This window comes from Ailuropoda melanoleuca, chromosome 8 (genome assembly GCF_002007445.2).
Source record: "Ailuropoda melanoleuca isolate Jingjing chromosome 8, ASM200744v2, whole genome shotgun sequence".
Classification (NCBI taxonomy): Eukaryota; Metazoa; Chordata; class Mammalia; order Carnivora; family Ursidae; genus Ailuropoda; species Ailuropoda melanoleuca.
In genome coordinates, this window is record NC_048225.1 from 125381854 (window position 1) to 125392134 (window position 10281).

At 51.2% G+C, this 10281-nt stretch overlaps 1 protein-coding gene across 1 annotated transcript; it reads right to left on the bottom strand.

Annotated features, from left to right (window-relative positions):
* Positions 1-236: 236 nt before the first annotated feature.
* On the bottom strand, positions 237-9675 carry LOC100464115 (olfactory receptor 10J1). The gene is given in 3 exon segments (XM_034667322.1): positions 237-1164; positions 8654-8998; positions 9000-9675. Coding segments are annotated over 3 exon segments (1521 nt in total). The 5' UTR covers positions 9248-9675.
* Positions 9676-10281: the final 606 nt, after the last annotated feature.

Consider the following 10281-nt stretch of genomic DNA (forward strand, 5'->3'; position numbering starts at 1 on the left):
CCCACACTATTTCCTGACCTTTCTTCAGGCAATTCCTGCCTTTGTTAGTCTATTTACCCACAAAATGGGGCCTAGTGCTTTGTTCAGGGCCTTTGAAGTTTTCAGACTCACAGCTGGATGCCGCTGCTGTTCTGCCTCCTTGTGTGGCAGGTCTCTGGGAGTCCACGGCACATGGCTCTGCTGCTAACCCTGCTGAGTGGAGATGCTGAGACCTCGGGAGAACGCTCCCCATCTCGTCAGGAGAGCTTCCTGCCAGTGGCCCGGAGCAGGGCATTCTTGACCTCCTTGTTCCTCAGCGTGTACACCACAGGGTTCAGCAGGGGGGTGATGACCGTGTAGGTCACCGAGATCAGCTGATCCTGATCCCTGCTGTTCTCGGACTTGGGCTTGAGATAGGCAACAGAGGCGCAGCCGTAGTGGACTATGACCACCGTGAGGTGGGAGGCGCAGGTGGCAAAGGCCTTCTTCCGGCCCTGGGCAGAGGGGATCTTGAGGATGGTGGAGATGATGAGGATGTAGGAGATGAAGACCAGCCCCATGGGCACCAGAATCACCAGCACACTGATGACGACAGTCAGGATCTCATTGGCCGTGGTGTCCACGCAGGAGAGCTTCATCACGGGTCGGATGTCACAGAAGAAGTGGGCCACCTTTGTGGCACAGAAGGGCAGCCTGAACACGGCCAGCACCTGTGTCGTGGCTACGATTAGGCCAATGCTGCAGGCCCCCCCCACCAACTGGATGCACACCGTCTTGTTCATGAGGACTGTGTATCTCAAGGGGTTGCAGATGGCCACATAGCGGTCGTAGCCCATGGCCGTGAGCAGGAAGCAGTTGTTGATGGCCAAGGTGAGGAAGAAGAACATCTGGGTGGCGCAGCCAGCCAAGGAGATGGGCCGGCTCAGGCCCAGGAGGTTACAGAGCATCTTGGGTATAATGACCAGCGTGTATGTGGTCTCTGAAGCGGACAGCATGCTCAGGAAGAAGTACATGGGCATGTGAAGGTGACGGTCAACACTAATGATGGTCACGATGACGACGTTGCCAGCCAGGGTGAAGGCGTACAGCGCAAGGAACACGACAAACAGGGTGAGCTGGTGCTCACAGAAGCTGGAGAAACCCTGGAAAACCAACTCAGTGATGAGAGTACAGTTCTCTCTCTCCGTTGAGTGGCCGCTAAACCTGAAATGTGGACGGAGAGACGGTGTGTCATTTCAGCAAGGCTGTCGAAGCACATTTCTGAAATTGAACTTCGTTCTCAGCTGCAAACCTAGGGATACATTTCCCAGTGCATTAAAACTTATCTCTGGGTTTATTTAAAATGCTTTTACTCTGTGACCATCTATCACCATTTCCTATGCATCCCAGATTCCTTTTTAATTTATTGTTTTGGTCATATTCCCACAACAGACCTACATACATTCCCACTTCAGCCTACTCTTCCTCCTTGACATCTGGAATGCCCTTTCTCCTTTTCTTCCCTTGTTTACACCCTTCCCTGTTCCTCAGGGACCAAGGCGGGCATCGGCACATCAACGCCTGTGGGGCCGCAATGCTGTCAGGTGGACCTGGAAGGTCGTCCCCCCGCCGGGGCCGCCCCGCGACTTTACATCTGTGTCTGCCTGTCTCACCGGCTTGGGATTATGGCTGAATTAGAGAACTGAAAACAACTTAAGGATTGACTGGAGACCTTCCCCACCCCTTTCAAGATTGAGTCATACCTTTGCTGATCGTTTAGGAAGGAGAAGCAAAGCCGACTCAGAAAGGTGCATCTTGTTTTCAAGGAAGAAAAGGCAGGTCTTAACCGACCGCTGTCCCCTGCCCGCTGCCGTCTGCACGACGGAAGGCTGCCGCCGGCTCGCGGCACAGGCTCACGCTACATGGTAAACCTTGTTTCAGCTTCGCCATCCCTAAGCGAAAAGGTGAATTTATAGCTGACACAACGTAGTAGGCATACACCCTCTGCAGAGGTAAATAGTTGTGCCAGGGAAGCTGTGGCCAATTCAGGTCTCTCACCTGAAGCTAAAGCACACCCTGAATATGAAAAAGAGTTAGACTAAAGATAGACTAAAGATACATCACTGTGTTGAAGGATGGGCTCCGTCCAACTTATGTAATATTTCACATTTTTGTCCCATTAGACAGTAAGTTCCTGTAGGGTACTTAAATTATATTCTGATTTGCTTATGCATATTCAGAAAGACTTTTACATAAAGTAAATCATCAGTGATGAAGGTTAGTAGGCATGGAGACCTCCAAGTTTATAAAAATTAAAAAACGTTGGCTACCAGCTGTCAATCATTTACACTAAAAACACTTAGTGTGAAGCTGCAACGGAAGAAATTTCTGAAGAAAAGCATTTGACACCCAAATATGTGGCTAAAGACACTGATCTTCTGTGAGGCCTCTGGGCAGAGACTAGGCAGTGGTCCAGCCATGGGGAGGCCTGACCCCTGGGTCCCAGCTCCTGACTGTTCTAATGATGGACACGGGGGCTGCCGACAGCTAATGTCACCTCGTGTCCTGCCCTCCATGCGACCATCCCACCTGAGGAAGAATTGTCCTGTTCCAGATAGCCAGTAGGGTTTCTCCGGAGAACCCCTGGACTAGAGTGACCTCTGAGCTGGCTGACGTCTGTCTGTCATGAGGCGGTAGGATGGCTGCTCTGGCATGGCTGGCATCCTCTACCTTTGGGAGCCTCTAATTCTTCCACGGAAACCCAGGGAACGAAGAGCGTGCACAACCTTACCAAGATGGTGATAAAAGCTGTGACACTACAATAATTGAAAGCCAGCCCGCAGGCAATAAGCCCCCTTTCATTTCCCCTTCTGCGGAGTCCTTACATCTGTCTGCCTGGTGCTGAGCGCAACAGGCGTGCCGGCTGGAGGCGGCCACGGTGAACAGGTGCGGGGAGGAGCAGGGGGACCAAGAGGGAGGGCCCGTCACGGGGGCGGCTGAGCAGGCAGCAGACACACACGCTTAGCAGGAATGGGGGTAGCTGGGGTGCTGCAGGCATTCCCGATGCAGCCTCCGAAGTCTTCATAGCCAGAGAAAAGTCTCCCCCAGGAGCAGCCAGTAGGGCTCCTGGGGCTTCCGCCCTGAAGATATCCCCAGAGTCCCATCCCCTCCCCCCATCCCGGGGCTGGGAGGATGCAAACAGTAGGCACCTGGGGCCTCATTATGTGAGGGGCTCATTTACCCTGTCCCAGGGTTAGCAGTTTGGGAACTTGGGGCACGTTTTTGCTTCAAGTAAAAACAGCATTAGATAAAGCTGATTTATTTGGTTGAATTTTAACTTGTTAGACTCTGTTAGTACATCGTGGTTTTTCACAGATGCGCCTGGGAAATCCGTAGTTGACAGACACAGGAAACTCAAGCTTGGAGCCATATCAGTTTGCGTCTCGGGAAGCTTAGGCCCCTGCTCACCTTAAGAATCTGGTTTTCTCTCTGGAATGAAAGTAGTCCACTATGGCCCTGGCTTGGCTGGGGCAGTTCATGCTACCTTTCTGCCTCCCGGTATTTGGAAGCAGGAATCAGTCTCTTTGGATCTGAGGACCCTCTCTCAGGGTCAGGAAACAGATGAGCCCTGAATACTCTGTCTTTACCTAGAACGAACCCCTTTCTCCATTTGGCAAACTTCTAGTCTGTTGAGACCTAAGGCCAAATTTAGTTTCCCCAAAGACTTCCCATGGGTTAACTTACCCCTTGCTTATTAGCAATGTTCTTCCGTTAACCTATGCTTATCTGTGTCAGTTCATTCTTCCCAAGCCAAGCACGGCCCAGCCCCAGGCTGCTTACTGGGAAGTGGAGGCCATGCTGCTTCCGCCTTTGAGAAGCGCCCATAGTTCGTGACAGACGATGACAGTAACCTGCCGTGAATACCGTATGTAAGCAGAACAGGGAGGCGGTGGTCCTGGATTAGACGTGGGCTGAGCAGAGAAGGTTCTGTAGCTAACGACCAGGCTACAAAAGGTCTGAGTGTAGTCAGATTTTACCACATCTAAGGGCCTCTCAAGTGATTTACTCCTGTCAGGGCTTTCAGAGACCCTTAGTTACTGGCCCTTAAGGATGCCTAGCTTTTACCACCAGCTGCTCTGCCCCTTCCTCCTGCCCGTCTGCTGACTTTGCCTCCCTGCAGGATCAATGGGGCAGCTGTGGGAGGGAGTTGGGGTTAGGAGAAGAGGCGGGTAGAGCAGCAAGGGGGCTGATGGCACAGGGCAGGCCAGAGATCAATTGGAATTGATCTAGAGGGGTGGCAGTGGTCCAGGAAGGGGGACACACATGAGAGACACTTGAGGTGAAGTGGTAGGCCTTGTAACAGAGTGTGGGTCAAAGGAGAGGCGAGGCCCAGTCATTTCATAAGCTGCTCTCCTCAGGTTGGGTCATGCCAACTCTGGGATGTGCAAATCGGCATTGCTTCCTATTGGAAGAGATACGTTGACCAAAATGACTGCTGTGAATGGTCAGCCACCGAGTGCGATTGGTGGCTGTGGGATCCCACCAGGGAGGGAGGAAAGTTGGACCGAAGAGCCTAATGCTTCATGATGCCTTTGCTTTGGGACAAATTAGGAAGAGTTTGGAAATGGGGCACTTGGGTATAAAAACGTGGTGCCTGGTGAAAACAAGAGGTCGAGCTTCAGAATCAAGTAATACTTATGGAACATTTTAAGACATGTTTGCCTCTGTCCTTCAAATGACCTCTGAAGTCTGCAGTATTCTCATTTCACAGATCAGAGGTGGTGAGGGGTATACTCTACCGTCCATGGACTTCAGTGTGAGACAGAAATGAGCATGTGGGGTAGCTACCTCTGAAGTCTGCAGTATCCTCATTTCACAGATCAGAGGTGGTGAGGGGTACACTCTACCGTCCATGGACTTCAGTGTGAGACAGAAATGAGCATGTGGGGTAGCTACCGAGACACAGCCGGGGCGGGGGGCAGCCAGGAGCACCTGCTGTAAACTCCCTCAGCTCTGTAGACCACGTTGTCTGGGGTCAGATTCCGGTAGCTCTTACCATGGCTCCTTCGTGGTCTCGTTGATTTAGGATTTAGTCTAGACCTGCTAATGAGGAGTTAGAATTGTCTTGGGGGTTTCAGAACCCCGAGGAAGGCTCACTGCAGATTTAGCTGAGGTAAGCATTGTTCCTGAATATCGTACCCCAGTTGCTTAACTGGCAGTTAACCACCAGACAGTTATGTCTCACAGTTCTGGAGGCTGAGAATCCTAGATCAGGATGCCAGAAGATTAGGTTCCTGGTGAGGGCTTGCTTTATGGACTGCAGAGAGCTGGTTTCTCTCTGTCCTCATATGGTGGAGAGAGAGTACTCTCTGGTGTCTCTTGTTAAGGGGCCCCAGTCCCATCATGACCCCACTGTCATGACCTTATCTAAACCTATTTCCCAAAGGCTCCATCTCCAAATACCACCACCTTGCGGAGAGGGCTTCAACATTTGGATTTGGGGGACCTGATTCAATCCATAGCAGTGAGGTTATATCTTCTCTCTCACCCCAATCTTATCCTCATCCGGAGCTGGGGTCTCTAGCTTTGTACATGTGAAAATTTCTTTTTAATTTTAAAATATTTATGGATCTCCAGCTTGATAATAGTCAATATAGCTGTACTGTTTGTATCTATAGATAGTTCTTTTTCAGGATTTATTTTTTTCTATGAGTTTAGTAACTGGTGCTTTCAAATGTATTATGGTACAGAAGTAGTTGTTAGTGCATATTTGGCCTCCATCTGAAGATTGTACCCATGAATCCTGAGACTCTTGGAGTGACTCAAGGCAACCGGGAGAGAAGTGGGAGTGACACCATGAGAAGTGGCTGCCAGGCCAGCAAGTGGGCAGAGCACAGGGGAAGGGAGTCTGGGGTAGGAACTGACAGAGGATGGAAGTGGTCCATTAACACATGGCAGGTGTAGCCAGGAAGTGATTCTTGCAAAACCCTGGGAGAATAGGTTTCGTGTACTGAGCTATGGGATCAGAGACTACTGGGGGGAAAGGATGAGGGGGGAGTGCCCATTACCAAGTCCCTCCCAGGAAGAGGGAAGTGATTCTGTGAATGAGAACTCAGTTGTCAAAGCGGGGTGTGTGTCCGTATTATGGTGACCGAAAGCAGTGTTTGGTGGGGGTGCGGAGCAGAGGAGGGGCTAACAGCTCAACTGCTTCGCATGAGCCAGGAAATGTTATGCCCTTGAGATTTTCGGGTCCTCCCAATAGCCTTGGAAGGTTGATCTTGCTGGCCCCAATGCACGGATAGGAAAGGAAGACCAGTGAGGTTAAGTCACTTTCCTAGAACACGTACTTGTAATGGCAGACCTAGGTTTGGGACATGTGCCTCTCTGGCCCCAAAACCTGTGGTCCAACTATGATATTGCTGCATGAGTATCTCCTACCTCCGGTCATGAGGGTGGAGAAGGGGATGGGCACAGGGTTAGTAATCTGATGGTCATGAGCCCTGTCACCCATCTCCCCCCCCCGTGGTCTTTGGCCTGCTTTATACTCTTCCCATCTTTAGGGCTGTGCTGAGTGGGGAAAGGATGCACTAAGGTTTTCAAGGGAAAAGTGTGTTACAGTATGTAATTTCTGAGCTTCCAGACTGATTTCCAAGACCCAATTCTAGCAGGATTTGAACTATGTGAAATCCGCAGTGTACGGAGCTCCTTCTACAGTTATTCTAAAGGAGCAGAGCTGGTTAAAAATCGTCACGAGCCCATACTGCAACTACGGACTCTGGGGTTGGACTGCCTGTTTTGGGTGCTGATTATGGTCCACACACTAGCTCTATGGCCTTAAGGAATTTAGTTAATCTTTTCAGGCTTTGGGTTTCTCATCTGTAAAATAAGTTTAATAAAATACTTACTTCCTAGATTAATAGTGAGGATTAAATGAATAAAGTGCTTTAATGCTGGCTGTCTAGGATGCATTCAATAAATGTACCAAAAGGGCTGTCACAAGTGGGGACAAACAGCCTGAAAGTCATCTAGTAGTAAAAGGGAAAGAGGGAGAAGAGAGCTGTCTGCGGATGTGGGTTGTATCTTAGCAGCTCATAGCTGTGTCTTTCTTTCCTTCCTCCTGTTCGTCACTCCTGAGCAGCGGCTCTGTACCAGGCACTGTCCTAAGTGCCGCAGATGTAGGGACACTGCCCAAGCTATGGACCTGAGTGATTGCCCGACAGATAGGGGTACCGCTGACTAGGTCAGGTGACCTGAAGCAGAGCCCACACCCACCCCCATGCAGGGGATGGAGGGCCCTACACTCAGAAAATGGAGTGAGGGAAGCAGGTGGGTCAGGGCGGAGCTCAGCCAGGATGTGGTCTCGGTCACAGTCTCCCTGCAGCCTGATCTGACAGAAGACTAGAGTTAGTCCCACCTTGAGGCAAGGTGGGTGGCCTTTTGTACCTCCTGGGTGGGACTGGGGTAAGGGTCCCCCCTGAGAGAGCCTCCTTTCAGCCAGGGGTGATTGTTCAGAGTGGAGGTGGGGGGCGGCTAGGAGCAGTCTGCACGCCCTATCTGCGTCAGCTGGGGTGGGGATGCCAGCCCACAGAGGACACGGGCAGAGCAGACGCAGAGTACGTTAAATCACCCAGGTGTCTGGGGACGAGGGGTGATGGGATGTGAAAGAGGGGGGCTCTTCCGCAGCCCTCAATATCCAGGAAGCTGTTTTTATGGGTTTTGCCTTACGCTTCTCAACCAGTTTGTCAACTGGCTCTCAGATCCCGTGTCTGACGTAGCCGTCGGGTCCACGCCGGTAGGAGTAGTTACAAGGTAAATGAATGGAGTGAATTTTTTTTATTGTCCTATGAAATATAGCCTAGAAGGTGTTACGTGTAAATAACGGAGAACTTGTTATTTCAGTGCTCCCGATTTTCATGCTGAGGCCAGGTTCCGAGTCCGTAAATTCCTGTGATAGATACTATATATTCTTCCATCCTCACTACTAGCTCCCAGTCCCTTATGCCAAGGGGAACAGGAGCAAGGTCTAACCTGAGAGTACAGCTCCTGAATATTCTCTCTCTCACTTGCTTTTCATCCAGCCTCGTAAGCCCATCTGTTGGTCTTAGGACATCCCTCCATCTCTTATTAATCTTTTCCTTCCTTGTTTTACTTTATCCCCTCCTTCCCAGGTGCCACCCAGACCAGGTACCTGGTGCCTCTTAGCTGACTGGCTCCCTCCCTGCGCTCCCTCGGCAAACTCTTCGGTGCTGGTCAGTCTCCCTAAAACTGAGAGAGAGGCTTTTTGCCTAAAGCTCTGAGCAGGGCCTCCTTGACCTCCTTGTTCCTCAGACTGTACACAACAGGGTTCAGCAGGGGGGTGATGACCGTGTAGGTCACGGAGATGAGTCTGTCCTGCAGGGAATTTTGGGATTTGGGTTTTAGGTAGATGAAGGAGGTGCAGCCATAGTGCACGACGACCACCGTGACGTGGGAGGCGCAGGTGGCGAAGGCCTTCTTCCGGCCGTCCGCGGATGCCATCTTGAGGATGGTGGAGACAATCAGGACGTAGGAGATGAAGACCAGCACCATGGGCAGAACAAGGACGCACAGACTGATGAGCAAAGTGACAAGTTCTTTGATGGTGGTGTCAGCACAGGCCAGCTTCATTAGGGGCCGGATGTCACAGAAGAAGTGGGAGATGATGTTGGAGTCGCAGAAGGGCAGGCTGAACACAGAAGACACCTGCGTGATGGCTGTGCTCAGGCCAATGCTCCAGGATCCGCTTGCCAGCTGTATACAGGTCCTTTTGCCCATGATGACCGAGTACCGTAGGGGGTTGCAGATGGCCACGTAGCGGTCGTACCCCATGGCCGTGAGCAGGAAGCAGTTGTTGATGCCGAAGGTGAGATAGAAGAAGAGCTGAGTGGCACAGCCTTGGGCAGCGATGGGTTGTTGGGGGCTCAGGAGACTGGACAGCATCCGGGGGATGATGGCCACGGTGTAACAGGTCTCAGAAACGGACAGGACGCTCAGGAAGAAGTACATGGGTGTGTGAAGTTGGGTTGAGGCGGATGACCGTCAGGATGAGGGCGTTGCTGGCAAGGGTCAACAGGTACAAGACCAGAAAGACCACGAAGAGGATGAGTCTGTACTGCCAGCCAAAAATGGAAAAGCCTTCAAAGGTGAACTGTGTCACAGCAGTGAAGTTGGGTCTGGGCATCGAGGAGAACCTGGGTCTGAAAGAGATGAAGGGGAAGGTGAAACAGGCAGGCTGGAAACAGGAGGCTGGTCCACGGTCCGCATCAGCCATGTGCAGGGACTCCAAATGGGTGTCGCTCCGGGTTTCCGAAGTGCTCCGTTTTCAGATGCTGGCCGGTTTCTCCAGGGCTTCCTGAGGTTCTCTGGGACCTGGCACTGGGGACAGATGTGGGGGGGCGGCTGGCGAGGGAAAGAGTAAATAGGTAGAATGGTGGAAGCACCTTATGTGCTTGGCTGGAGGGGATGCAGAGAAGACAAAGCTCTAGAACAAGTGCGCGGCACTGGGCATCCGCCCCAGCTCACCTGCTTTAGTCCAGCAATGACACAGCACCTGCAAAAGCCACTTGTGAAGGGACAGGTGTAAGGCAAGAACTCAAGCCAGGGGCAGATTGCGTTTGCAGGCACGCTTCTGGAAGGGAGGAGTCCAGCTCCCGCTCTGCTCGCAGCACAGAGCATTGCCTTCCTCATGGTGCAAACTGAAAATCCAAGGTCTAGAAGAGGCAATGAGAGGAGGCAATGCTTTTTCCCCTTGATAGGAGTCTTGCGTGTGGACCCGAGACATTCTGTGACCCAGAGCCTTGCTCCTTGCTTCCTTCCTATGTTCCCCCAAACACCCCTGGTTTCAATACCCTCGTCCCCTTCTACATGGAGGGTTGTTTCTGCTTGTCTCCTAGTCTCCAAACACAGTAAAGCATCTGAAACATCCTAAAGGTGTGAAGTACCAGTCACTATAAGAAAACAGTGATAAAGAGAACAAAATATTTAAGTTTATAGAAGTCTCTGGCTTTAACCGCAGTGTAAGTGGAGGGATGTTTTCTTTGCTCACTTCATTTGTCTGCATTTGCTCATCTATAAAATAGAATAATATATTCTCACAGTGTTACTATGGAGATCATATGAGTTACAATGTGTAAAAAGACAAGCATAATTCTTGGTACACAAGAGACCGACAGAACATTAAACTTCTGCTCCTTCACCCAGCCAGCCCTTCCTGCTCCCTCCTGGGTTCTCCTATGTCAGACCCCCCCGCCCCAGACACATACGCTCTTTCTCATGTTCAAGGGTGGTTCTTGTCATTGATTTCTC